Source organism: Triticum urartu, chromosome 2A (assembly GCF_056163025.1).
Source record: "Triticum urartu cultivar PI428250 chromosome 2A, HENAU_Tu73, whole genome shotgun sequence".
Lineage (NCBI taxonomy): Eukaryota > Viridiplantae > Streptophyta > Magnoliopsida > Poales > Poaceae > Triticum > Triticum urartu.
The window spans coordinates 661,944,773-661,971,834 of NC_141874.1; the positions used below are offsets into that span (position 1 = coordinate 661,944,773).

Below are 27,062 nucleotides of genomic sequence, written 5' to 3' on the forward strand. Positions count from 1 at the left end.
GTGCAATCTTGACAAGTAGAGCATTCTCGTTGTTGAACTCTTGAGTGAGCTTCTTAGGACTCGCATATCACCTTCACCGCCATCAACGACAATGACCTCTATTTAATCTAACAATTTTAATATCTAGGGCCCCACACCAGCGATAACAAAACCATAATGGTACTGTGCTTGATAATATTTGTCACGAGAGCTTAAATCTATAGTGATAAAATAATACACACACAATAGGATGCTTTATCTCTCATATTCATTACACTACCATTGTTCATGTCATTCCAATTTGCTTTTGCGAGGTGACTGTTCTTTGGTGAGCTTGAAGGATAAATTCCGAAGAAGGCATGAGAAAAAAAAATTGAAGCTAAAGATATGCGTAACAATTGATGATGGAATAGGCCAATTAGCGCCATCCAAGTCGACCTGGAATAAACAGCAAAGGAGCGAGGCTTCTGCTCCACAAAAGCGAGCGTCATCCTGCCCAGTGACTTGCACACAAACCTCATAGCTACTCACGCGGGAGGCAAGGTGCATCACCAGGATGGAAAAAGATAAAACCCAACAACCGGAAGAGGTTTTGCGCACGCGGCCTAGTGAATTGGAATAAAACTGAAATCCTCCGTAATAGATCCGTAGCCGCCAGCTTATTTAATCCCGGAGGGAGGGAGGGGTTGTTGCATTTACACATAGTAGTAGAGATGAGCAAAAAAAGTCTTCCACAATATATATTCCTAGTAATTCTTTTGTAATCGGTATATGTAACTGAAAGCATGCACAATTCTACAATAAATATATTTGGATTCCGAGGATCCCCGGTTATAAAATGGAAACGCATGGGGCATTTGTTTCTAAACGATCTGAAACCGTCCGATCAAACCAATCCAGCGGCTCCTGTGAAGCGTGCGTCGTCACCCCATGCCAAGCATCCAATGGGCAGTCGCCAAGCCGGGGGACCGAAAGCCGGACGCGTCAGTTACCAAACGAAATCCGGCACGCCTCCGTTGTTTTACTCCTACTACTGCTCCTGCTACTACTAGTCTTTGATTGAGACGAGAAAAATGGCATGTTCCAGCCACCTCCGATCGGCTTCCATAACTCCCGTCCCATCCCATGTTCCATGTTCAGGAACAAACAAACAAACAAACGGAACGAAAACCCCCCGACACGCCCCCAACAGACCGGACGCGGGCGCCCGCCGATCCTCTGAAGCTTCCGCCTTTTTTCTTTCCATCCATCCAACAATTCCAATCCGCGCTGTGATTCTTCCTCCCCTCCCTGCGCCGCCTCCCCTGATTTCTTTTCTCCCCACCCGCCGGATTCGGCCCCCTCCCTGCGCTCCTCAGCTGCCATCCTCCCCCAGCCGAAATCCGCTGCAGCGGCGGCGGCGGCGGCGCCGAGCCAGGCCAGCTGGTGCTCTGGCTGCGGGCTGATTGATTGCCTTCCTGCCGGTAAGGAACCCTAGCTGGTCAGCTCTTCGTCTCCCCCTTTTGCTCCGGCAGTTCGAGCGATCAAGAACCGAAGCCCTCTCCCCTCTCCGTGCAGGCGGCGGCCGATTCGTTTGGTCGGGCGGCGCCGTCTTCTCCGCCAATCAAGATCGATCTGGGCTCTGACGGCGGCCCCTCGCGAGCTGCTGCCCGGCCGCGGCCGTCGTCGGGGACATGAAGGCCGCGCCGCTGCCCCGCACGAGAGCGGCGGCTTCTCCGAGGCGGCGCGCGTGGATACTCGCCGTCGCGGCCATCGTCTCCGTCGTGGTGGTCTGGGCCTACCACTACCCGCCCCGGCATTACGCCTCCCCCGTCAGCAACTGGCTCCCGGTGGAGCCCGACAGGGAGCTCACCGACGACGAGAGGGCCTCGCGCGTCGTCTTCGGCCACATGCTCTCCACGCCTCCTGTTCGGTCCAGGGGGTCCAAGATTGCCTTCATGTTCCTCACCCCGGGCAACTTGCCGTTTGAAAAACTATGGGAGAAATTCTTCGAGGTGCGTATCGGATGCACGAAGTATTGTTCTTTTGGTCAGGATTTTGGTGCCATACGATCGATTACACGTACGTATTTGTTACTGGCCCTTGTATCCAAGTGGACAACAGCTTTTAATTAAACTACATCCAAGCTATAGAAAAAGCTGGAAATTATACAGTAAGGATTAATGACATATAGTTTGAGTGCATAACCATTTGCGGCTAGCTAATAAGCAAGATCTAGAAGTGGATTGCTTGGTCTTGATGCACATCTATTGCTCCATTATCTCCATCGCTAAGATAGCCTGAATTAATTGATATTAACATGCTATGCCAGTGTTTTCTATTCATTGGAATTTCGGACTTTCTCTGAAAACTGCGTACCGTTAAAGATACAATTACACTTTGTGACCATTTTGTTGATTTAAGGCATCACGGAGAGAACCATCGATCTTTTGAACGATAGCGTAGTTCTCAGTGTCATCACATTTTGCTCAAAGTTGTCTCTTTATGTCTTCTGCTGCTGTCTCCGCAGGGTCATGAGGGAAGATATACCATATATGTTCACGCCTCGAGGGAGAAGCCAGAACATGTCAGTCGCTTATTTATTGGTCGAGATATACACAGTGACAAGGTAATGACATTGTAAATAATGCACAGTTTGAAAGCTGTTATAACAAGTCATGCACTGTTCATATTAATTTATCAGCTGGTGATACAAAACACAAATTAATTTCAGCATTATGTCTATGCTTTTGAAAAATTGAAACTGTTATTCCTTGATCGGTATCGATATTTGCCATATAGACCATGTCTTGCAACAGTGTTCAGAAGCTAAAGACTGCCTTGGGTGATATATATATTTATTGCAGGTACAGTGGGGTCAGATTTCTATGGTTGATGCTGAGAGGAGGTTGTTGGCGAATGCTCTACAAGACATTGACAACCAGCATTTTGTGCTGCTTTCTGACAGGTCCACAGAGTATAGTTTGCTTACATCTGATTTTCCTTCATGATAAATTCTATCTGACGTCAACTCTTGTGCTGTTACAGCTGCGTACCTTTGCACAATTTTGACTATGTGTATGACTACCTGATGGGAACAAATCTCAGTTTTATTGACTCGTAAGTCAAATATCTGCTTAAATTTTTTCTCAAGAACTAGCCTTAACATTATTGGAGCTTCTATTTCTTACTTCCATTTTATTTATTCCTTGGTCAGCTTCTATGATCCTGGACCACACGGAAATTTTAGATATTCGCAAAATATGTTACCTGAGGTTAGAGAGTCTGACTTCAGGAAGGGTTCACAGGTAATTTACTGAACTATCTATTAAGTTCATGGGCCAAAAGTATTTTGCACAGTAGATTCTTCAAGACAGCATGACTTTGTGTCTAAATTTTAAGCCTTTAATCTCCAGACAGTAATATTACTAAAGTTTTTTTTCGAGAAAACGCAAAAGAGTTGCGTTTCATTGCATTGAACAGGAAGACATCAGGGGTACAACCTCCAGAAAGGAGGGACACACACACACGCGCACGCACACACACACACACACACACACACACACGACCGTCCTCACAAAGTGACTACAGCTAGGTGAGGAGGTGCCCTCAACTACAGACACGCAACGACATTAGGCCTCGCCCAGCCTTGCCTCCAGCCAAAATGGCGAAGCACCGAGACTCGGAGCAACAGGGCAGCATCACTGCCATTGCCAGGCACTTCCAGGGACGAATGCAGCTTCAGGACCGCCCAAGCCGACGTACCTCGCACCCATGTGCCTAGAGAGTCGGCGGGTGAAAAGCAGGGCCTGATTGGAACTGGTGTAGCATTCATTGGGGAGCGCCGGCGCAGGCAAACGTTGCGACCTGCTCCTTGTGTAGCAGTCTACGCCAGAGCAATGCATCGCCAACCACTATCTGCCGCATCAAGTACTCCACTTGCAGCCAAAGCAGCGCCATCAAGAGGGGAACGGCATTGAGACGCCGCCGCTGCCCGGTCCGGGAGGCCGGACCTAGGATTTCTCCCGGTGCTCGAGGAGGAGGTCTGGTCAGGGTCATGCCAACGCCTCCAAGGAGGTGACGGCACCCTCGGGCGTCGCCGTTGACAGCGCAGGCCGTCGCCGCGCGGGGATTTCGCCCCGACCCAAGGACGAAGACCTCAGATGCAATGGCAGACCGGGCATGGCGAAGAATCGTCGGAGAAGACCAACACACATGGGGGAAGCCTAGAAACGTTGTCGTCGCAGGAGTGAGCACCGACCAGCGCAGCTCCAGCAGGCCGGCCACCGCCGGGAGCGCGTCCAGCAGGCGGCAGCAGCCACCTGCACCGCGCCGCCGCCGCGCTGGCCCGCAGCCTCCGCCACCAGGATCCGCTGGGGCACAGCGGAGCAGCAACCGTCAAGGTCGCTGCGCGCGTGCTTACTAACCCAGCGGCAACCGCCGGCGGCGGCCGGGAGGGGTGGGAGGAGGGAGAGGGGTGGGTGGGGGCAGAGTGATTGTTGCCGGCCTGGGTGGGCTCGTGCGGCCCAGATCTGGGCGCCCTCAACTCTGCCGCACGCATCAGCGGCCGGCAGCCGCCATGGCAGCGCCACCGCGCATGCAGTCCACGCCATCTCGACCTCCCCGCGAGCAGACGGCCGCCCACCGCGCCACCGCGCGCTCCCGCCGCTCCAGCGCGCCCAGCAGCAGCGCGCAAGCACACGAACGAGGGCCCCGCCGCCGCCGTCCACCGGTGAGGGCTTTGCCCGCCGGCATCCTCCGGCGACGGCGAGGGGAGGGAGGGGAAGGAGGGGAGCCTGGGCGGCGGCTAGGGTTTCGCCTCCCGAGTCGCCCCTGGGAGCGACGCGGGGGCTAGCTTCCAATATATTACTAAAGTTAATCCTTCGGTCACATAAGTTTGCCCCCCCCCCCCCCCCCCTCCCTCCTCATCTTTTACTCTATTTTGTTGATATGTATTTTCATATAGAAAGTTGCATCTCAACAAAGTCTCTAAATATTTCAGTGGTTCTCAGTCAAGCGGCAACATGCATTGATGACAATCGCGGACAGTCTTTACTATACAAAGTTCAAGCTTTATTGTAAGGTATGCCATGCCCTTTTACTCTTTCCTTTCCCATATACAGTTGTCAGACATATCTCTGCCCAGTTGTCTCACAGCATATAAGATTTGGTATATGCACTATATGGTAAACTTCATTTCATACTTTATTTTTCTTAAACTTGAGGATCATGTGGCACAATATCACGTCCTTTGCTAGTTTGATATTTGTCATTGGATGATATAGTGTACTATTGAACTATCTATTATCTATGAGGTTGTACTTACTATTGCTTTTGTAGCAAAGGAAACCTGTTCTGTCTCATTCACCGAAAGATGACAAACTTTCCAAAAATAAAATAAAATGTCCGTGATCTTTGTATATGTTCTACAGTTGCTTTACACTGTATATGTGCATGTATTGTTGTGTTTTAGGTATTAATGAGCTAATTACAAATTTATTATCAGTGGTTTTATCACACATCATTTCTTTTAGTTTACCATAGTGGGCTCAGATGTATGACATGTGTTTGCTCTGTTTGCAGCCAGGAATGGAAGGTGGACGCAATTGCTATGCCGATGAGCATTATATGCCAACACTATTCAATGTAAGTATACGAGGGCCTTTTATATGTTGACATTTATCTCCATCAGTAATAACCATTGCGTCACTTGCGATTATGGGAACTTGTATTTGCACAAAACAGATGATGGATCCAAATGGAATAGCGAATTGGTCCGTAACTCATGTTGACTGGTCAGAAGGAAAGTGGCATCCAAAAGCTTATCGGGCGCAAGATGTCACTCATGGGCTCCTCAAGAATATAACTGTATGTTTCTGTGTTACACTTGTAGATTTATCTCGTGTCATGTCTACTTGTCAGAGGTCCTTTAAGTTCATCTCTAACATGGTTCTAATTCCAATTCTTTGATCTCGCTGCAGTCAATCGACGTGAGCCATCATGTTACAAGCGATATCAAGGTCTCTGTCTCTCTTCTCTCTCTCTCTCTCAATGATTCACGTGCACATTTACCTGACAAACTCAAAGTGATGAAGAAAAGGAACTAATACAGAGATACTTGATTTGTTTCCTTGTTGTTACAGAAAGTGGTTACACAGAACCCTTGCTTATGGAATGGAGTGAAGAAACCATGCTACCTGTTCGCAAGGAAGTTCTACCCTGAGTCCATGAACAACCTCATGTACTTATTCTCGAATTACACCCTCTTTTGAGTGTGCTGTGCTCATCCCACATACTACAGGAATTTACAGGAGATATTTTTGCTATAGAAACATGTGTACATTTGGAAGGACATTAGATCTATTGACAAGTTGGTGGATATAGAAGAAAATACGGAGGAGAAGGCATTCGCTGCAGTAATCGAGTGGTTCCCAATCCCATCTCCATCTCAGGCCATTTTAACTCGCTCCAGGACATCACATATTTAGGACGACCATGTCTTTTTACTAGTTTCTTAACAGATTTTGTCACTGATTCAGTGATGTATAGTAAGATTACTGTAACTCGGAAAAGCCATTAGATGATGTCCATTATTGGTTACACTAATACCACTGAGTCTGCTCAAAGCTCCGTGGAATCATTTCGCTTGTTCAAGTGGCTGTCATGTTTTTGCATTTCATATTTCCACGGTACTTGCTTGATTTTGAAATAGAAGGTGCATTTTTTTTGGAAAGTCTAATTTCTTTTGTGACCAAATTTATATAGAATTTTTTTTCATGGTGTACTTTTGTTCATGGAATATATTTTATTATTATTATTATTATTATTATTATTATTATTATTATTTCGGTACTGAGATGCTGATATCTTTTTTATATACCAAATTAGATCCTTCATGAAATATATTTTAATTATTCCCTACTGAGATGCTAATATATTTTTCTATAAATTTGGTTAAGCATCTATAATTTTGAATTTTTTTAAAAAATTAATGCACCATATACATTTTAAAACGAAGTAAAATTTAGCACCTCAGGAATATTTGAACTTGAGAAATATTACCTCGTTCGGAAATAACTTTGAACTGAAACCACGTAAGTTATTTCCGAACGGAGGGACAGAGATAACAGCGACCGGACACCCAGTGGAACTGTTTCTTATAAAAAGAAAAAGAAATACAAAATGGGAGCAATGGGCTTCAGTTGAGCTATCGCCTCGCCACACAAACTCGAGAAGGAAATGGCGGCTTCTGCTGCGCCCCCTTGCGTCCGCATCTCCTGCTCCACACCTTCACCGACCGCTCTCCGCCGGCCACGCCGCCGGCGCGTCGCCTCCGCCCGATGCTCCCTCGCCGCAGCCCCCGGCCTCCGGGCGCCGGCGGAGCTCGTCGACTCCATCCTCTCCAAGGTGACGCTCACATCTACTAGCTCCTTTGCCCCTCTCCAATCTTCGTCCTAGGTTTTGCAATCCTGCTAAGCAAGTTTATAACATGGATAATATGGCAAGAAACCACCAAAAATTAGCGTTTTCCACTAAATTTGGTCCCAACTAAAGTTTGCTTCGATTTTCGGCGTGATTTCTTAGCAAGTTAGCATGTTGGCGACAGGTGAAGGGGACTGACCGGGGGGTGCTGCTACCGGAGGAAGGCCACCAGGAGGTCGCCGACGTCGCGCAGCAGCTGGGGAAGTACTGCATCGACGAGCCCGTCAAGTCCCCGCTTATATTCGGAGGTGAGTCCCTCCCTCCCTGCCTCGCCAAACCAAACCACAACTCCATCTTATCCGGTATTCTGCTGTGGCTGTGCTTGTGCCACTTGCTGACACAATGTAAAAATGACCAACTTTGTCAAACATGTAGTACTCCCTCCGTCCTAAATATAAGTCTTTTTAGAGATTTCCAATATGAACTACATATGGACGTACATAGACATATTTTAGAGCGTAGATTCACTCATTTTGCTTCGTATGTAGTCCATGTTGGAATATCTAAAAAGACTTATATTTAGGAACGGAGGAAGTAATACACTGAGACTTGCATCTGGTATTCTGTTGGTACGGTCGCATTGGAGATCTCTAGTGTTAGATGTATCTACCTTGTTCAGTTCCTCATGCCACCTGAATTAAGTTGCTTGATTGAGTTTGTGCGGTGCCTGACCAGACTGGGACGTGGTGTATTGCTCGGTGCCGACGTCCCCCGGAGGGATTTACCGGACCCCTCTCGGGCGGCTGGTGTTCAAGACCGACGACATGGTTCAGGTGGTGGAAGCCCCCGACGTCGTCAGGAACAAGGTGTCCTTCTCCATCTTCGGCCTCGATGGTGCGGTGTCTTTGAAAGGTAAACCACATGTTGGTTCTTCACTCATTCAGTTTATATCGTGCATATTGTTCACTCATTGGCTAGCCCCAGGCTGGCTTCAAGCCCTGCATTGTTGACACAAATATCAGAAATATAAGATTGCGGGTAATATGCCAGTGATCTCAACTCTGTGGGTGTCTTGCAGGCAAGCTGAATGTATTGGACAGCAAGTGGATTCAGGTCATATTTGAGCCCCCGGAACTGAAGGTAGGCCCCTTGGGTTTCCAATACGGTGGCGAGAGCGAGGTCAAGCTGGAAATCACCTATGTCGACGAGAAGATCAGGCTTGGGAAAGGATCCCGAGGCTCGCTTTTCGTCTTCCTGAGACAAGATTAGAAGGGTAGGTTGCATATTTTGCATGTGCTCGATGCCACAAGGTATATCAGCTATATGGATGTCTGCACAACTGCTTGCAGACGTAAGTTCAGAGATAAAACCCGCAAAGTAGTTTCTTGTGATATTAATTTCTACCTGAAGCAGATTGCCTTGTTGTGAGCGAAAATGTTTGCGGTACTCATGCTGATCTTGTTCCCGGATGTACTTATGATCACACTGGGGTTTGAGCAGGACGATGATAGTTTGAGATACTGAGTATTCTGGCTAGATTCTCACACACGCCCCCACGGGCACATTAGTCTAATTCAAGAAAATGTGATCTCACCTAAAAAACATTGGAAGAACTGGAGGACTCGGTTCTTGAAAAGACTTTTCCTCTCGCGACCGCGTCGCACCCCCGCGGGCGACCGGCCGCGCGCCAGGCCTCCTCCCTCCAGGCCCTCCCTCCCTCCTCCCTTCCCGCCGCTGTCGCCGGCGCCCGCGGCCGGCTTGGCCCGGGGCTGCTGGTGTCGGCAGCCTCCTGGCCCTTCCCCTCCCGGTCGCTCTCCGGCGTGGGCGGAGCTGCTCCGGGGGGTGCGTTTAGGCGGTGGCGGTCTGGCGTGGCAGCGGGGTTCCGTGGCGCATGCAGGCGAGCAGCTGGGCGGCGGCGTTGCCGTTGGCGGCGGGGCGGCGCGGCGGCGGGCTCTGGCGTCGCCCGCTTGGCCCAGATCTAGGCCCTTCGGGCTCCATCTGGGCCTGGGCGGGCCGGCGGCGGGGATGGTCTTCGGCGTGGCTTCTGGGAGGTGGAGGAGATGCTACGAGTGGCTGGGTGCTGGCGACGACGACGCCGGCCTGCTGCATCGCGGCCGGCGGAGCTTAACGGGCCCGCTTTGGGCCTGGCTGGGCCAGGGGTGGCCCGGCATGCCCCGCTGCCGCGTCCGGACGGCTACCGCGACGGTGCCGGAGGCACGGGTCTCCTGCACGACGGCGGTGGAGGTGGTTCCCTCCCGCTCGACGTCGGTGTTGCTGCTCCCGTCGTGGTGAGCTTCTCTTCGGTCCTCTTGGCCTCGTGGTGGTGTTCGTAGTGAGGCGGCGTGGGTGGCGGCGGTACTGCGTTGGCGCGTGGTGGTGGGCGACGGTTTGGCAGGTCGGTTCCGTTCGGTTGGGCGGTTGGGGTTGGAATGCGGGAGAAATCCCTGCCAGCTTCGGCCCCGACGCGGTGACACCTGTGGGTGCCACCATTCCTTCCTGGAGGGTGTCGGTGGTATCCACCCCCCACCTCCCTTCGCGTGCCCGGGGAAACCTGAGGACTCGTCCGGGCAGCAGCGTCGTCGGCGTCGCATCCCTTCTTGGAGGTGCTGCTTGGTACGCGGCGGATCGAAGCCTTGGTCTGTGGTGATTTGTGTCCGGTGGGCGCCGCGGTGCTGGGTCATCCGCGCTTTGCCAAGCTGCCGTAGTTGGCATTTGTTTCTTCTTCTTTTTCTTGGTATGTTGTGCTGCTCGCCACAGCGTTATCTATACTCGATATTGGTTGCTTTGGAATACAAAGCGGGGAGGAAACCCTTTTTCGGTAAAAGAGGGGTGGGGGGGGGGGGCTGTCTCTGATTCATGTAATTTGTCATCTATCACGATCACTCCTTATGGTTTGTGGACCGGAAGGAACTCCTTTATTAGGCAGTATGGGGTTAGAAATGTTCAATTACTACAAAGTGCACCAGAATTTTGTTGGGGATCTTAGTAGACCAAAGTGTGTCATTTTTGTATCTGAAAGGAAAACCGGCGGTAAGTAGGGACCTATTGTCATTTAAAATATTTGTGTTCCTACATTTTAAATGACAATAGGTAGAACCAAAGTGTGGACTCTATCTTAATCTCGGGCTAACAATGGACCATAGTTTTGAATTGTGATGAACCGCTCTCTTGTGACTAAGATAACCCATGCATGAATCACAACTATGAGTGCTACTGTCTGAACTACCAGATTCATTAGTTCGTCCTAGTGAAATCAATGACGTGGTAAGTAATGGGGAAATCGACCGTACGCCCTCCCTAACGACCTAACTGTGGAGGGTGGTTGTATGCTGCGTATCACCATTGAAGCAAACGACCAACCCATGCTAGAGACAAGGCAGACTAGATGGAGACAAAGGGGACAAGGATCTCATGGCGGAGAGTAACAGGTCTTGGTGTTGGAGATTTAAGTCGTCACGACCGTCGTCGCTTCCGCAGATCCGAGTCGTCACTAGTGCCAAGAACCGAGTCTGGATTTTTGGTACCGCTAGAAAAAAAGAGCCACTGGGGAGTAGCCCATGCCCTATATATTAAGATAGAGTCCACCAGGTTGAGATCACGAAAATTCACTCTCGATGGGAGTCAAATCCCGGTTTGCAAGGATGCACCAATGTCCTACCACTAGAGATGAGCGAGTAGGGAAGGGGGAGGGAGGGGGGGAGACTACATTTTGGACCATCATGCGTTGGTAGGGATTTTGGTCTCCCGCCATCTCCATGCCGATTTCCCCTGCATCGCCGCGTATGTCGTGCCCCCTTTTGCGCTCAATTTAGCACGACTAGTTGGGAACAACATATTCGAACATTACTAGTGAGCTGGGCTTTGGGCTGCTTTAAGCTTCGTGCGCGTGTGGACCAGCACATCCTATATAATCAGAGTGAATTTCCATGCATCCGGCGAGCCTGTTGAGAAATGCAGGTAACCAAACACGTCCAAGCGGATCCTTGTTGTTCAGTGTGACATCACTAATTTGACCGGTAGTAGGATGCATCTTTGGTGTCGTGCCAGCGTGTTTGCCTGGCCAGGTTCTGGAGCCGTGCCATTCGTCAAGCATAAACAAAAGTTGCACATTGCATTCTTTCTCTGAAAAACCCCGGTAGTCGGTAACCGCCATCCAATCAAGCATATAGTAAGATAGTAATGCTCCCATCCCTCCAAAAAAATACTCCCAAGCAGGAGAGTGCCAAGCCAAACAACTGTGGTTGCAGTACTAGCGACAAGATGCAAAACGTTGGAAATACCATTTCAGGGATTTGACCAAGTACTAGTAAGCCGCACCAAACCAGCGCCATTTTCCTCGCCACGCGTGTTGCTTTGCCCAGGTCCAAGTGTGATTAGAATTGGCCAGCTCCGCGTCCTGCCTCGCTCTTCATTCCTTCATCTCCACCGCCGGGCGCCGCTCATCTTCCACTTCCAGGGGGGCAGCACCGCAGCGGAGAACGCCACGAACTGAAGCACATCACCGGGATCGGAAAAAGGTCGGTCTTTTGCCGTTTTGGCCGGGGGCAGAGGAGGGAGGAGATGGCCAAGGGGGAGAGGGAGGGGCGGCTCCCCCTCTTGCTGCTGCTGCTCGTCTTGTGCCTCTTGGCGCAGTCCAGGATCGCCGCCGCCGCCACCCACCCACAGGATGGTATGTATGTTTGCTAAGCTTTTCTCCTTCCCCTTCTCCGAACTTCGGGGAGGAGGAAAGGTTTATTCAGACTGCGCCGGAAAATATGCTTGGTTGTTTGGAGGTTCAGTTTTGGTCTTCGGGTGAGCTAGGAATAGGAAATCTTGTAATCCATGATTCCAGATGCTGTGAAATTTTCTGCTGGGATCATTTTCCCAACAGATTGTTCAGTTGCAACTTGTTAGAGAATAATCTATTTACTACTACTTACTAGCAAATTTCAGTTAACCAACCTCTTTATTTATTAGTAAAAGAGTATCCACTTCCAGTAGTTGGTTCACAAGTCCCTGTCTCTCTCTCTCTCTCTCTCCTGCCTTTGCAGCGGCTGCTCTCAAATCCTTGATGAGGAAATGGTCAAATGTGCCTGCTAGCTGGAGGAAGAAATCGAACGATCCTTGCGGCGACAGATGGGATGGAATCGAATGCAATGGTGCCAACTCAAGGGTTACATCACTGTGAGCACAATTGACACCACCATTTGTTAGGAGCTAGCTGTTCAAGATCCTTATGTTTTGATTTACCCTCTTCAATGTGGCAGAAATCTTTTTGGCATGAACATGAAAGGCACTCTCAGTGATGATATAGGAAGCCTGACTGAGCTTAGGGTCCTGTGAGTGTTTCCATTATGTTGTTTTTCCTTTTGAGAACTAAAAATGGCTATATGCAGCCATTGATGCAGAGGCCAGGGGTCAACCCTCCTTCTCGAAAAAAATTACTAGTACAAAGTTAATCACTGACTGATGAATGCACTGCAGGGATTTATCCTCAAATAAAGACCTAGGCGGTCCACTTACACCTGCCATTGGGAAATTAGTTCAGCTTATAAATTTGTAAGTTACAACAGTTTCCATTATTGTACAAAGAGGCGGTAGGCCTATGAACTGTATAATCTTGTGTCTCCACCTGAGTTACTGACTTACCATCTTCCATGTATAGAGCATTAATAGGTTGCAGTTTCAGCGGTACTGTTCCAAGTGAACTAGGCAACCTGGCACAACTCGAATTCTTGTAAGATTCTGGTTGTTCTTTTGAAAAAATATGTCATAGTTTTGTTTGCAAGAATTCCCTATTTGGTGGATCTTAATGTGGTTCCATAACTCGATGTCCTTCCGCAGCGGTCTGAACTCAAACCAATTCACGGGCAGAATCCCGCCCTCACTGGGCAAGCTCTCCAAGGTTAAATGGCTGGACCTAGCTGATAACAAGTTAACCGGACTTCTCCCAAACTCAAGGGACAATGGTGCTGGATTGGACCAGCTTCTTAATGCAGAGCACTTGTAAGTGTCACCTAACATCAGTTTCTTGTTAATCATATGTGTCGTCTGTCTATCACTCATTCATAGGCCGCTCTGCCTTTTGTAGCCATCTTAACCAGAATTCTCTAGAAGGTCCTATCCCAGAATATATGTTCAACTCCAGCATGAACCTCAAGCATATGTAAGTTCAGATATAGCCTTTCACCCTGTATCATTTGGACCGTAATTTGTCTGACAATGGTTTGTTGTGTCTAGACTTCTGGACAGGAACAATTTGAGTGGAACTATCCCATCATCTATTGGGCTAATCCCAACACTTGAAGTACTGTAAGTGTTCACACAGCTTGCTTCAGAATTACTTTCGGGAGTTAGCGTTTTTGCGGCAAGCTAATTATTTGATGTGCTTTTGGAATACAGTCGTCTAAATAACAATAACTTCACAGGCCGAGTTCCGGCTATGAATAACCTGACTAAGCTCCATGTTCTGTAAGTTGCCGTACCCACCATTCCCATCTTATTTGATGCTACTCTTGCATACTTAGATGAGATAAGCACTAATATATCACTTGTATTTTTTGTTGGAAATCTCAGAATGCTGTCAAATAACAAGCTAAGTGGACCAATGCCGAATTTGACTGATATGAATGGTCTTGGAAATGTGTAAGAAATTAGTGTGATCTTAATCAGCATTATTTACAAACTCTCATTCAATATCATTGACAAGGGATACGGCGCTATATGCACAGGGATCTAAGCAATAACAGCTTCACGCCTTCTGGTGTTCCAAGTTGGTTTACAGAATTGCCCGGATTAATGACCCTGTAAGTTACAGTGCTATCTGAATTCAATAGTTAAGATGCAGTTTAAGAGAAGCAAATGATGGACTCTTTCGTTTTGCCGTGCAGTACAATGCAGTCGGTTGGGATTTCTGGGAAACTACCACAGAAGCTTTTCGGCTTGCGTGATTTGCAACATGTGTAAGACAATACAACAACCATAGGACCTCTACCTTGCACATTATTTATCGAAATGCACTAACTAGTCAATCGTACGGCAGAATATTGAATGATAATGAACTGAATGATACGCTTGACATGGGCAATAACATCAACGATGGACTAGACCTTGTCGACTTGCGGAACAACAAAATTACCTCAGTTACAGTGTACAGCAGCCTTGACAGCAAGCTTCTCAAGTGAGTATTGTTGGCGGTTGCTCATTTGAGACTTATTTTTTGACAAAGAAATGTGTTCCATTTCCTTCAAATTTTTACTCTATTATCCTGCTGCTCTGTTCTTGCCAGGCTTGAAGGAAACCCACTCTGCACCGACTCTCTTCTGTCAAACACGCTGCTCTGCACCGACCAGCTAGCCGAATTTCCAATCATGCTACCCTTCTCTGATGTACAGTGTCCACATCCATTTGTTGAAACCATATTCTTCCGATCTCCTTCCTTTGGCGATGTCAGAAAGTTCCTTCCTGAACTGCACGACAACCTGTCGAGAACAGTGAGCAGTTGTACCCCGAACAAGCTAGGTTTGGTACCATACGTTGATGACGTGTACCTGAAAGTGGACATCAAGGCGTGCCCAGTAAACCAGAAGAGGTTCAATTACTCTCAGGTGCTCAACTGCTTTAATCTGACACTTCAGACTTACAAGCCACCGGAGAACTTTGGACCTTACTATGTGAAATCACATCCTTATCCGTTCCACGACAAAGGTGATTTATGGAGCCTGATCCGGTTCTTGCGGTGAAGTTTGTTAGGCTGGCATATTGATTTGTGCTGATGTTTAGCTGTTGATGTATTGCAGCTTCTCGAGCTATTTTGATTGGTGTCGTGACTGGCTCTGTTCTTTTGGTTGTCGGGCTCGCGCTGATTGGACTTTACGCCGTGCGCCAAAAGAAACGGGCTAAGATGCTTGTCTCCCAGAATAATCCTTTTGGTACCTCATACATTTCATACAGATTAAATCATACTCCCACCGTCCCGAATTACTTGTCACATTTTAGTTTTAGACACATCCGTATCTAGACAAATCTAAGACAAGTAATTTTGGACGGAGGTAATATTATGTTGTTTTATCTCCCTTTTGATCTAAATGTTTATATTTTTCAGCTTCATGGGGATCAACGCCGGAAGATATTGGTGAAGCGCCAAAACTCAAGAGCGCTAGAGCCTTCACACTGGAAGAGCTCAAGCTTAGCACAAACGACTTCAAACAAATCAATGCAATTGGAGAAGGAGGCTATGGAACGGTAATTAAGCAACAATCTTTTCGACAACTTAAGGTTCTTATCATCTTTAGGAGTTAGGACAGTTCTATAAATGTTGTTTTCCGATGGGAACAGGTGTACCGAGGAAAACTTCTGGATGGACAGCTCATAGCCATCAAGAGGTCCAAGCAAGGGTCCATGCAGGGTGGGCTTGAGTTCAAGACAGAAATCGAGCTCCTTTCGAGGGTGCATCACAACAACTTGGTTGGGCTAGTTGGTTTCTGCTTCGAGAAGGGCGAAAAGATGCTGGTTTACGAGTTCATATCCAATGGAACTCTAAGTGAGGCGTTATATGGTACGTTAACATGTTCTTCCATCTGATTGTCAGAAGTAACTTCGATTTATATGAGGCGTGTGCCTTTTTTGGCCAACTTCCAGAATCAAGCAGTAGATATATATTGTGGCACAGTTCTTCCAAATCTAAATATCTTTCCTTCATGATTATCAGCTGGACTGATCACAATGGCTCACTGTAGGTATGAAAGGAGTACAATTGGATTGGAGTATGAGACTTCAAATAGCTCTAGATTCAGCTAGAGGGCTAGCTTACCTCCATGACCATGCCAATCCTCCAATCATTCATAGAGATATCAAGTCCACCAACATTCTCCTTGATTCGAAGATGACCGCAAAGGTTGCAGATTTTGGCCTCTCCTTGTTGGTATCAGACAGCGAGGAAGGCGAGCTGTGCACAAATGTCAAGGGAACACTGGTAGGCTTGCCCTTCTGTATAAAATTAAATGTTTCTCGGTATCAACCATGCCATATCATGCAGATCATGCTTACCATTTCAGTTCTAAGCTTAAACACTTGTCGTCAATGCAGGGTTACCTAGATCCAGAGTACTACATGACGCAGCAACTTACGGCGAAGAGCGATGTCTACAGCTTCGGCGTGGTACTACTAGAGCTCATAGTAGCCAAGCCACCTATATACGAGAAGAAGTACATTGTCCGTGAGGTGAAGACGGCACTAGACATGGAAGACACCATGTACTGTGGGCTGAAGGATGTGATGGACCCAGTTCTCTACAAAATGGGGGGCCTCCTAGGATTCCCAAGGTTCGTGACGATGGCACTGCAATGCGTGGAGGAGGTGGGACCTGACCGCCCGAAGATGAACAATGTGGTGAGGGAGATCGAGATGATAATGCAGGACAACGGGCTCACACCCGGTTCGATGTCGGCAAGCTCGTCGTTCAGCGTGGACTCGACAACAAGGACGTTTGCACCAAGGTATCCGTACTCCAGCACATCGACGCCGTCCACGACGTATCAGATGGACAGCAGGGCCTTTGAGTACAGTGGGGGTTTCCCTTCTCAGGGCAGCTTGAAGAACAGGAACACATCCCCTAAACCTCGAAGCTCCCGGGAACGGGGGCTTCCTGGTTGATCGAGGCTGCTGGGTGTGCGGTGGGCCCCATTTGTATGTGTTTAGTACGCTGTTGTTGACTCCTTGGTCGGTCGTTTTTTTTATTCGTGTCAGTTGTGTATTACCTTCTCATGGCAGCTTGAAGAACAGGAGCAAATAGGAACTAAGACCTTTTCTAAAAAAAATAGGAACTAAGAAGGCATGTTCTTAGGTGTATGTACACAGGATGATAGGCTTTTAGACTTTAGCAGAATATCAGATTGTGCAAATTGCAGAGAGAAACTGGAGAGTGCATACTTAACATGTATAGGATTCAGGAATGCACTCATAGTACACTGCACATGGTTGGTAAAATTAAAAGTCTGGTATTGAAAATAATGGAGTGGCCAACGAATTTGCGTGGCTATATTTGTTGTTATTGAACTTATTACAATACATCTTATTAATTGAAGGATCATTTGAGGCTATCCCATATTCACATGAAAGATGTTTTGTACAAGAAATTGTTGGATTATGGATGGGCTTAGGCCCATATAAGACGCTAATCCCTGGTTAATCTTGAGGCCCATGTATGAGATGACAGGTGGTGGGAAGTTTAGTCCCACCTTGCTAGTTGAGAAGAGCTGAGACCCCTTTATAAAGGTTGCTCTACCACTTGTCATTGGGAGCTTGGGAAGAGGAGTGGTACACGCGCGCTTCTCCTCCGCCGCGGGTTGCGGTAATGAAGGGATTAATTAACGAGTCGCTAATAGGTGGGGCCACTATCCGAGACGTTAATAGGTGGGCTGACTTGCGTGCACGGCTGGTCGGGAGAGCAGGTTCCGGAACCCTGTCATTCGAGATCCTGCCCGGGAGAACGGCAATAAAGTTTTTGGGGAGCGTCTCGACGCGACTGCTCCCGATCCGTCCCCAACTCCGTCCGCCTCGGTCATGGGCCCCGACGATCGCGTGCACGGCTGGTCGGGAGAGCAGGTTCCAGAACCCTGTCATTCGAGATCCTGCCCGGGAGAACGGCAATAAGGTTTTTGGGGAGCGTCTCGACGTGACTGCTCCCGATCCGTCCCCAACTCCGTCCGCCTCTGCTTCCACTACCTCCCCTGTATCGACTCCATGGCCGATGACGCCACCGCCAAGAAGAAGGCCACGAATGACGCTGAGGCAGCTGTTGCCGCCGCCGCGTTGGCCTGGCCAATCGGAGGGTATGATCTGTTCATCCCTCGTTTACTCGTACTTGTGCTAGCCGTATATGTGCTGCTCATAGATGGTTCGCTTCTATGTTCTGTACGTGCTAGTATGCTTAGGTATAGCTATGAGATGCATACCTTTTATACCATGCTTACTGTTTACTCGTGGATTAGTCTAATGGAAAAGTGCTAATATTTCCAACAGAAAATTCCTAACCTGTCCCCGGTTTACTGCCCGGCGTCACACTCACACGGTGGGGCGGGCGAACACCGGCAACGCCGGGATTCATCTCCTAGGGTATTTCTTCTCCAGCCGCTCTCCCTCGCCACCGCCGGATACCGCTACCGTGCAAACCGTGTGTGGCCAATGGTGGTGGCAGGGCTTCGGAAGGTGATGTGGTTCTTGTTGACATTTCATCAAACATCTTGTTTGCATACACGAATATACGTACATTGTAAGTAGTCGTCAAGCATTTGGTAGGTACATAATTGCAAGAACCCAATGACAACAATACTAATACACTAGGATTATCTACATACTTTACTTTATTGATTTGCCATGCTTTATGCTCCCATTAGCAACCTTTTATTTTTAGCATAGCCATCTCAAGTCTTGCAGATACCAAACTAGTCAATTCACCCGAGACTAGTGACGCCTGAGCACTCGTCATAACACTAATACTTTCAGTAAATTGTGTTTCAATCAGTCCTATGCAGTTGCAGGACATCATCTGTCGACAAGCATTTTTGCAAGTGAAAAGTGTTGAGCCTGCGCCGTGGAAGCACCGAAATCGACCCCTAAATACGTCATCGTCGTCGCGAAGGCTCCTCCCGCAAAGTACGTTTTAAGCAGAGAAACACGTCTCTGCGGGTTTTCATCTTCTTCCCAGCCGAACGGCGGCGTGCACCCAGCAAACCCAACCCCACCCGTCGTCCGCGCCCACCACGCGAGCTTCACTCCCCCCCGTCTCCTCCATGGGAGTCTTGCCATGGAGCTGCCGCTGCGGACTCAACCCCACCCCCAGCAAGAACAGGGGTGCGCCCGCGCGTCCTCCTCCTCCTGGTACAGCCTCAATTCCCTTCACCATTTCTCTGCTCGCTGCTTCTCTCAATCTGAGCTGTCCTAATATTCTCACCATTTCCTGATTCCCCCCCTCCAATGCTGTTTTTCGTTGCCTGATGCTCCCTGTTCTTCAGCTGCCCGAGGCAGGAGATCCAAATACACGGGACAATCTGTGGTAAGAAGCTCAGAGAAGAATTTCTGCAAATTTTCAGTTCAGTTATCCTCAAGAAAAATCACCCACTTTGTGCAATTGTTTCTCCTGTGGTACTTGCACGAAGATCTAGACTTACTCACTTACCTTCATAAGTTCACAGTAGAATTTAATTGAGCAAGACAGCAAAAAAGAAAATGATTTCAGAATTAGAGGTGTATATATTCTGCAATCTGTACTCTGCAGTATATCCTCTGAAGATATTAGACTCATCACCGGCCGATGCATAGTTCTGAACTTTGTCTTTCATCCATATAAAGGGTCATACCGTATAGCCGAGATAACGGCCAAATTTATGAGTTCAATCAGGTTTATAAATTCAGTTTCCGTTGGTCCATGTTTGCAGAGAGCAATGCCTATGCGCGTGCTGACAGTCGGCAAGAAGAGGTCTCAGGGGACACAACTTCTTGTTGAAGAGTACAAAGAGAAGCTCGGTCACTACTGCGACGTTGAGGACACCCTTATCAAGTCCAACCCAAAACTTACAAGGTATGACATGTTGTATGATGCTATGAACATTGTGGTCAATGCATCCCCAGAGGCTATTTCTCACTCTTCTATGGTTACCTAGTACATGCTCCCTATCACTATATTGTTTTACTGTACCGTGAGATTTTCTGCTGTTGGTGGACTGGCTTTCAACTGGTAAATTTACACCTCATTGGAAACTGTGAACTTCTTATTCTGCTGTTTGTTTGATTGTTCCTGACGAATTTGATTGTTGATGCTGGCCCCTGATATTCTGTTGTTTCCACTTTTCAGCGATGTTAAGGTGCAAATTGAAGCAGAAGACGCGTCTATGATGCAGCAGCTCAAGGCTGAAGATTTTGTATGTTTCGGTGCTTTCTTGTATTTACCTGATAAATACCTCACCCATCCATTAGGTTCTAGCAGTCTAATTGTTCTGATGTTAGTGTGCATGATTAGGTTGTTGTGTTGGATGAAAACGGGAAGGATGTCATATCTGAGCAGATAGCTGATCTCATTGGGGATGCTGGCAACACGGTATGCTCTGCACTTCGGTTAATCCGATATTCAGTAGCCAACTACTTAGTTTTAAAGTTCAAGCTGCTGGAAATTTCTTGGGAGATTTTTTTTTGTGTTTGAAAAAATATTGGGAGAACATACTCGCTGATAATATGTGTCCAAATGTTTTAGGGATCGTCAAGGCTCACATTTTGTATTGGCGGGCCATATGGTCTTGGAATACAAGTACGAGAGCGAGCTGATGCAACAATTAGGCTATCCTCACTGGTTTTGAACCACCAAGTCGCTTTAATAGTTTTAATGGAGCAGCTCTACAGGTGAACAACGAGCCTCTGCAACGCAGTGATGCCATTTCTGCGTTTGAACATACTTTCTTAATTTTCCACGTCAACGCTAGTGATATAGCATGTAGAATCAACGCAGCGTCGGTGTAACACAGGTAAATCTTGGTTGGCACGCATATTTATCAGTGCCAGCAAATGTTTGCTGCTAATTGTGATATCAATCGATTGTTCATTCGGTGTCATAATTTTGCAGGGCGTGGACAATCATCAAAGGACAGAAGTATCATCACTAGATTTGAGTTGCAATGGCATCATCTGGTGCTCTTTGCACACGCGGCCTCCCAATTCGACCACTTGATCCGCTGTAGGCGGTTTTTTGCTTCTCTAGTATTTTGTTAGACTAGTAAACGTGTACGTGCAAATGCACGTCTTTACCAATATATATTTTGTAATTTAACGTGTCATAATGCAAGAATCAAATTTATATACCATTTCAACCACACCAATTATCATCAAATTAGAGTATTTATCTTGAAAAATTGATGTGAAGTGCATTATTCATAATTCGGAATGTATTCTAGGAAAACCAATTCATTTAAGAGTAAAATACACTGCGGACCTAAAAGTATTCCAAGTGTGTCAAGTAGGTCCTAAAAATTTGAAAACGCACATCTAGGTCCTATATGTTTGTAAGTCGTTCACCGCGGGTCCTTTCCGCGTCTGACTAGGTTGCGTGGCCCGTTGACCCACGCCACATAGGCAATATTTTGCCAGAACCCCCCGGTAGGCTTCTCCTTCTCACTTGTGGTCCCTCTTCTTTTCTTCTTCCCAGGTATGTATGCCAGGAGCACTCGTTGTTATATGGCACATTGTTGGGCGACCGCAGAAAGCACGCAAAAGGTACGACTGATCGAGATCGCGGTGTGTCGGTTCTTTCAGTTACAGCCAGAGAACACCGGCAAGTATGCCGTCCTGGCAAACATGTAAGCACGGTGATGAGCCGCAACAGGGCGTGAGGAGAAAAGAAGACGGGCCACAAGTGGGAAGGAGAAACCTACCAGGTGGTGTGAGTGAAGTCTACTTGAGGTTGTAGAGCTCGTCGCAAATGAGCCTTCACCTCTAAATCCCTGAAATTTATACACTGTATTGTTGACATCAGATTTTGGCACGGTCAAAAACATAATTAAGAAGGCCACAAACGAAAAAGCGCTCAAAGTGAGAAAGTTCTGTATCGTCAAAAGGAGAAACTTTGATATTTAGGTCATAGCCATCTAATCTCATCTCTAAAGCCGAAATTGTGTTTGAAGTACTGAGATTTTGTATTCAGAACACTATTCGGCTGATGACGCCCCCAAGATGGCTTCATATGGAAAACTGATCTACACGAATTGTCTTCGTCCCGCCGAAATGATCGATTTTGATATAAATATCATCCCAATCCAAGGTCTTATGCAAAAGTTAGAGGCCACACAGCACGACCCTGCAGTTAACAAAATATGACGCCCGAGCCACACACATGTGACCAGGTCTGATGAGTTGCGTGAATAATTATCTGTTTTGTGCAAGCGATTTGGCCCTGAAGATAGTATTGAATCAAAAACATTTCAACACAAAAGTTGTTCGTCTCGTCAAAACGAGTAAATATGCTTTTGGTCGCATTTTCATCGAAGGTCGTTTACTGCCTCAAAAGTGACCCACAAGGTGCAGCCAGGCTATAAACCGAACAATTTTGGAAAGTTTGGATTCCGAGTTGGAATCAAACTAGGGTTTTGAACATGAATTCTAACCTTTCCTTGTACAGGAAGTCCATCCGCCTCTTATATACATGAGAGGTGACGGCCGATTGAACAACACACAATCGACAAAATCATCTACCACCTTTTACCTTTACTTTTATCTCTTGTTCTTTTTCTTCCTCGTTCTTCGTTCATTCTTCTTGTTGCAGGGTGGCGAACATCGAGGCCCTAGGGGCGATCGGGTCGAACTAGGGTAGCTCATAGCCGCCGCGCGCTCTGACGGGGTTCCTCCCTCGCGTGTGGGGTTTCAGATCTACAAAAGTGCACCAGATTTTGGCTGGTCAAAAACATAATTAAGAAGACCTCAAATGAAAAAGTGCCCAAAGTGAGAAAGTTCCGTATCGTCAAAAGGAGAAACTTTGATGTTTGGGCCATAGCCATCCGATCTCATCTTTAAGAACGAAGTTGTGTTCGAAGTATCGAGATTTTGTATCTAGAACACTATTCGGCTGATTACGCTCCCAAAACAGCCTCATATGAAAAATTGATCTACACGAATTGTTTTTGTCTCATCGAAATGATTAAGTATATAAAAATCATCCCAATACGAGGTTGTATGCAAAAATTAGAGCCTGCACAACGCGACCCTGCAGTGAGCAAAATATGACGCACGAGACCAGACACACATGAATAATAACATATTTTGCGCGAGCGATTTGGCCCTGCATATGGCCTCAAATCAAAAAACGTGAAACACGAAAGTTGTTCGTCTCGTCAAAACAAGTAAATATGCTTTTGGGCACATTTTCATCGAAGGTCATTTCCTGCCTCAACAGTGACCCGCAAGGTGCAGCCAGGTTATAAACCGAACAGTTTTAAAAAGTTTGAATTCCGAGTTGGACCCAAACTAGGGTTTTGAATGCGAATTCTAACCTTTCCTTGCAGGTAAGTCCATCTCCCTATTATATACATAAGGGGTGATGGCCGATTGTGTTGGGGAACACAGTAATTTCAAAAAAATTCCCACGCACACGCAAGATCATGGTGATGCATAGCAACGAGAGGGGAGAGTATCGCCTACGTACCCTCGTAGACCGTAAGCGGAAGCGTTATGACAACGCGGTTGATGTAGTCGTACGTCGCGATCCCAGCACCGAAGGTACGGCACCTCCGCGATCTGCACACGTTCGGCTTGGTGACGTCTCGTGAACTCACAATCCAGTAGTGCTTCAAGGGAGAGCTTCGTCAGCACGACGGCGTGATGATGGTGATGATGTTGCTAGCGGAACAGGGCTTCACCTAAGCACCACTGTGATATGACTGAGGTGGATTATGGTGGAGGGGGGCACCGCACACGGCTTGGAACAATCAATTTGTGTGTCCTAGGGTGCCCCTGCCCCCGTATATAAAGGAGAAAGTGGGGAGGCCAGCCGGCCCTAGCGGCGCCCAAGGAAAGGAGGAATCCTCCTCCTAGTAGGAGTAGGATTCATCCTTTCCTAGTCCTACTAGGAAGGAGGAAGGGGGAAGGAAAGAGAGGGAGAGGGAGAGGGAAAGAGGGGCCGCGCCCCCTCCCCTAGTCCTATTCGGACTCCCCTTGGGGGGGCGCGCCACCTCCTGGGCTGCTGCCCTCTCTCTCCCCTAAGGCCCACTAAGGCCCAATACTTCCCCGGGGGGTTCCGGTAACCCCTCCGGCACTCTGGTTTTCTTCGAAATCACCCGGTACACTTCCGGTGTCCGAATATAGTCGTCCAATATATCGATCTTTATTTCTCGACCATTTTGAGACTCCTCGTCATGTCCGTGATCAAATATGGGACTCCGAACTACCTTCGGTGCATCAAAACACATAAACTCATAATACCGATCGTCACCGAACGTTAAGCGTGCGGACCCTACGAGTTCGAGAACTATGTAGACATGACCGAGATATGTCTCCGGTCAATAACCAATAGTGGAACCTGGATGCTCATATTGGTTCCTACATATTCTACGAAGATCTTTATCGGTCAAACCACATAACAATATACATTGTTCCCTTTGTCATCGGTATGTTACTTGCCCGAGATTCGATCGTGGTATCTCAATACCTCAATCTCGTTACCGGCAAGTCTCTTTACTCGTTCCGTAATGCTACATCCTGTAACTAACTCATTAGCTACATTGCTTGCAAGGCTTATAGTGATGTACATTATCGAGAGGGCCCAGAGATACCTCTCCGACAATCGGAGTGACAAATCCCAATCTTGATCCATGTCAACTCAACAAATACCATAGGAGACACCTGTAGAGCACCTTTATAATCACCCAGTTATGTCGTGACGTTTGGTAGCACACAAAGTGTTCCTCCGGTATTAGGGAGTTGCATGATCTCATAGTCATAGGAACATGTATAGTTATGGAGAAAGCAATAGCAACAAACTAAACGATCATCGTGCTAAGCTAACGGATGGGTCAAGTCAATCACATCATTCTCTAATGATGTGATCCTGTTAATCAAATGACGACTCATGTGTATGGTTAGGAAACATAACCATCATTGATTCAACGAGCTAGTCAAGTAGAGGCAAACTAGTGACACTCTGTTTGTCTATGTATTCACACATGTACTAAGTTTCTGGTTAATACAATTCTAGCATGAATAATAAACATTTATCATGATATAAGGAAATATAAATAATAACTTTATTATTGCCTCTAGGGCATATTTCCTTCAGATTGAAAACACAACACACAATCGAATAATCAATCTACTACTTTTTCATGTTCATCTAATTTTTATCCCTCTTCCTTGTATCTTCTCCTCGTTCTTCAAGATTGGAGGCAGCGAATCCACGAGGTACTAAGGGCGGTTAGGCCGACCTAGGGAAGCCCATAGCCGCCGCATGCCCTGACGGGGTTTGTCAGGGGAGTTACCCGCGGCTAGACCCGGCTCATGAGGATAAGTCATTTATGGACTTCACTCATTTCTGAGGATAAGTCATCTCTGGACTTAAGTCATTTATGATGATAAGTCATCTCTAGACTTGAGTCATCTTCGAGGACAAGTCATCTATGGAGTTAAGTTTGCTCGGTTAAATGAGCGGGACATAATAAGCAGGACATATAAGCGAGACAAATGAGCGGGCTACAACCTTGGCCCGGCCTGCGATGAGACCCGACCTGCTACAATACCTAGAGTCCAAATACAAGACGGAGACTTTCAACTTGGGAGAAACGGAGGATTTTAAGCACTCAGAGTAGGACTCCGGCTGCGGGTATAACCTGGAGTCTCTTGTAACCCCATGGACTCAGCTGTTATATAAAGCGAGTCCATGGGTCGCCAGAAAGGGGGAGAGAAAAAAAATAAGTAGCCAGGAATAAGTCACCCATGATAAGTCGTCCGAGATGAGTAGCCAGAGATAAGTGGAAAAAAGATAACGTGACGCCCCGATTCGATCGTACACTAATCATACACGCAAATGTGTACGATCAAGATCAAGGACCCACGGGAAGATATCACAACACAACACAAATAAAATAGTACAAGCTTTATATTACAAGCCAGAGGCCTCGAGGGCTCGAATACATAGCTCGATACACAAGAGTCAACGGAAGCAACAATATCTGAGTACAGACATAAGTTAAACAAGACTGCCTTAAGAAGGCTAGCACAAAAACAACAATGATCGAAGAGGCAAGGCCTCCTGCCTGGGACTTCCTAACTACTCCTGGTCTTCGGCGGCCTCCATGTAGTAGTATCCGTCGGCGGTGCCATTTGGCTCCAGGGATCCACCAACTGGTTGTAACAATCGGAAAGAAGAAAGAAGGGGGAAAAGGGGTAGCAAAGCAACCGTGAGTACTCATCCAAAGTACTCGCAAGCATCAGATCTATACTAAGTATGCATTGATATCAAATGGGAGGGTTGTATCTGTGGACTAAACTGCAAAATTCCAGAATAGAGGGGAAGGCATAGCCTATCGAAGGCTAGCAGCTCCAAGCATCTTGCAGCATGTAGAAGAGTAAATAATAGCATTTTAATATTAAACAAGCATGTTGTAACATTAAAGCTCAGAGATCCTTCCTCAACTCCCTGCAAAAAAGCAATCCCGGAGCCAACATATCCATCTCATGTCTCAAGTAACCAGTTCTAGTTGTAATAGATCAGGATACAAGTCTGAACGTCCATTACTGTGGACACGGTATTCGAATAGATAACTTCCCTGCAGGGGTGCACCACGTTACCCGACACACTTGATTACTCTGGACGAACACACTTTTCCGAGTCAATGCCCGGCCTTGGAAGATCAACATGTCGCAGCCCTACCTAGGCTCAGCAGAGAGGTCCCCGCCGATCTACATCCTAAGCACTCCGGGGCCTTAGGCCCATCGCCCGTTGCACTCCGGGTCGTTGCACGCAGGGCGATCCAGGCCACATCCACTGGGGTGCCGACCAGGCTGTGCCGCAATGCTGAACTAGACATTTGACAAAGCTTCAACTGATACTATGACGCTGAGGCCCATAACTATTCCTGCGTGGTGGTTAGTGCGTAAAGGCCAAAGGCCAACTTAGAACAAATACCCAAACCTGTTAGTGCATTGGGGGCTCGCGGAGATGAGCAGAGACT

General features: G+C 47.4%; 4 protein-coding genes and 1 pseudogene across 8 annotated transcripts; 4 read left to right on the top strand and 1 right to left on the bottom strand.

Moving 5' to 3' along the window:
- Nucleotides 1-1,113: 1,113 nt before the first annotated feature.
- On the top strand, nt 1,114-6,612 carry LOC125539533 (glycosyltransferase BC10). 2 transcript variants are annotated; one of them, XM_048703012.2, is made up of 12 exons: nt 1,115-1,442; nt 1,537-1,973; nt 2,489-2,587; nt 2,826-2,926; nt 3,007-3,078; nt 3,176-3,266; nt 4,961-5,041; nt 5,542-5,604; nt 5,704-5,826; nt 5,940-5,978; nt 6,102-6,199; nt 6,288-6,612. In XM_048703012.2, exons 2-12 carry the CDS (start codon nt 1,653-1,655, stop codon nt 6,340-6,342), a joined length of 1,143 nt encoding a protein of 380 aa, XP_048558969.2. In that variant the 5' UTR covers nt 1,115-1,442; nt 1,537-1,652; the 3' UTR covers nt 6,343-6,612. The 2 variants fall into 2 exon arrangements, with proteins under 2 accessions (XP_048558970.2, XP_048558969.2); XM_048703013.2 differs by having other exon boundaries at nt 1,114-1,973.
- LOC125549047 (uncharacterized) lies at nt 3,758-4,713 on the bottom strand (annotated as a pseudogene).
- Nucleotides 6,613-7,117: 505 nt separating the features above from the next.
- On the top strand, nt 7,118-8,900 carry LOC125539535 (Plastid-lipid associated protein PAP / fibrillin family protein). The gene is made up of 4 exons (XM_048703017.2): nt 7,118-7,365; nt 7,565-7,688; nt 8,116-8,292; nt 8,459-8,900. Exons 1-4 carry the CDS (start codon nt 7,198-7,200, stop codon nt 8,647-8,649), a joined length of 660 nt encoding a protein of 219 aa, XP_048558974.1. The 5' UTR covers nt 7,118-7,197; the 3' UTR covers nt 8,650-8,900.
- Nucleotides 8,901-11,638: 2,738 nt separating this feature from the next.
- LOC125539540 (leucine-rich repeat receptor protein kinase HPCA1) lies at nt 11,639-17,459 on the top strand. The gene is made up of 19 exons (XM_048703023.2): nt 11,639-12,049; nt 12,411-12,543; nt 12,627-12,698; nt 12,844-12,918; nt 13,025-13,096; nt 13,204-13,365; nt 13,451-13,525; nt 13,600-13,671; nt 13,762-13,830; nt 13,936-14,004; nt 14,091-14,165; nt 14,250-14,321; nt 14,402-14,539; nt 14,648-15,066; nt 15,159-15,290; nt 15,464-15,603; nt 15,697-15,916; nt 16,098-16,333; nt 16,447-17,459. The coding sequence occupies exons 1-19, from the start codon at nt 11,941-11,943 to the stop codon at nt 17,011-17,013; spliced, it is 2,907 nt and encodes a 968-aa protein (XP_048558980.2). The 5' UTR covers nt 11,639-11,940; the 3' UTR covers nt 17,014-17,459.
- A 1,590-nt stretch (nt 17,460-19,049) lies between these two features.
- On the top strand, nt 19,050-21,927 carry LOC125539541 (methyltransferase). Of its 4 annotated transcripts, XR_007296894.2 has the most exons (8): nt 19,055-19,239; nt 19,374-19,414; nt 19,797-19,939; nt 20,213-20,279; nt 20,378-20,455; nt 20,609-20,754; nt 20,975-21,085; nt 21,554-21,679. XR_007296894.2 is itself a non-coding variant. In XM_048703025.2 (7 exons), exons 1-7 carry the CDS (start codon nt 19,152-19,154, stop codon nt 21,735-21,737), a joined length of 747 nt encoding a protein of 248 aa, XP_048558982.1. In that variant the 5' UTR covers nt 19,050-19,151; the 3' UTR covers nt 21,738-21,927. The 4 variants fall into 4 exon arrangements, 2 of the variants coding, with proteins under 2 accessions (XP_048558982.1, XP_048558983.1); XM_048703025.2 differs by lacking the exon at nt 20,975-21,085 and having other exon boundaries at nt 19,050-19,239; nt 21,554-21,927; XR_007296895.2 differs by lacking the exon at nt 21,554-21,679 and having other exon boundaries at nt 20,609-20,876; nt 20,975-21,246.
- The last annotated feature ends 5,135 nt before the right edge of the window (nt 21,928-27,062 follow it).

What these genes read in the sequence shown, in the direction of transcription:
- LOC125539533 (XM_048703013.2), top strand. Translation starts at nt 1,653, where the DNA reads ATGAAGGCCGCGCCGCTGCCCCGCACGAGAGCGGCGGCTTCTCCGAGG. An exon ending in ACTTCAGGAAGGGTTCACAG is followed by an intron (nt 3,267 to 4,960) that starts GTAATTTACTGA and finishes TAAATATTTCAG; the next exon opens with TGGTTCTCAGTCAAGCGGCA. An exon ending in ATATGCCAACACTATTCAAT is followed by an intron (nt 5,605 to 5,703) that starts GTAAGTATACGA and finishes TGCACAAAACAG; the next exon opens with ATGATGGATCCAAATGGAAT.
- LOC125539535 (XM_048703017.2), top strand. Translation starts at nt 7,198, where the DNA reads ATGGCGGCTTCTGCTGCGCCCCCTTGCGTCCGCATCTCCTGCTCCACA. An exon ending in TCGACTCCATCCTCTCCAAG is followed by an intron (nt 7,366 to 7,564) that starts GTGACGCTCACA and finishes TGTTGGCGACAG; the next exon opens with GTGAAGGGGACTGACCGGGG. An exon ending in GTCCCCGCTTATATTCGGAG is followed by an intron (nt 7,689 to 8,115) that starts GTGAGTCCCTCC and finishes GTGCCTGACCAG; the next exon opens with ACTGGGACGTGGTGTATTGC.
- LOC125539540 (XM_048703023.2), top strand. Translation starts at nt 11,941, where the DNA reads ATGGCCAAGGGGGAGAGGGAGGGGCGGCTCCCCCTCTTGCTGCTGCTG. An exon ending in AACTCAAGGGTTACATCACT is followed by an intron (nt 12,544 to 12,626) that starts GTGAGCACAATT and finishes TCAATGTGGCAG; the next exon opens with AAATCTTTTTGGCATGAACA. An exon ending in ATGAATGGTCTTGGAAATGT is followed by an intron (nt 14,005 to 14,090) that starts GTAAGAAATTAG and finishes CTATATGCACAG; the next exon opens with GGATCTAAGCAATAACAGCT.
- LOC125539541 (XM_048703025.2), top strand. Translation starts at nt 19,152, where the DNA reads ATGGGAGTCTTGCCATGGAGCTGCCGCTGCGGACTCAACCCCACCCCC. An exon ending in AGCTCAAGGCTGAAGATTTT is followed by an intron (nt 20,280 to 20,377) that starts GTATGTTTCGGT and finishes GTGCATGATTAG; the next exon opens with GTTGTTGTGTTGGATGAAAA. An exon ending in TTAATGGAGCAGCTCTACAG is followed by an intron (nt 20,755 to 21,553) that starts GTGAACAACGAG and finishes TCTTCTTCCCAG; the next exon opens with GTATGTATGCCAGGAGCACT.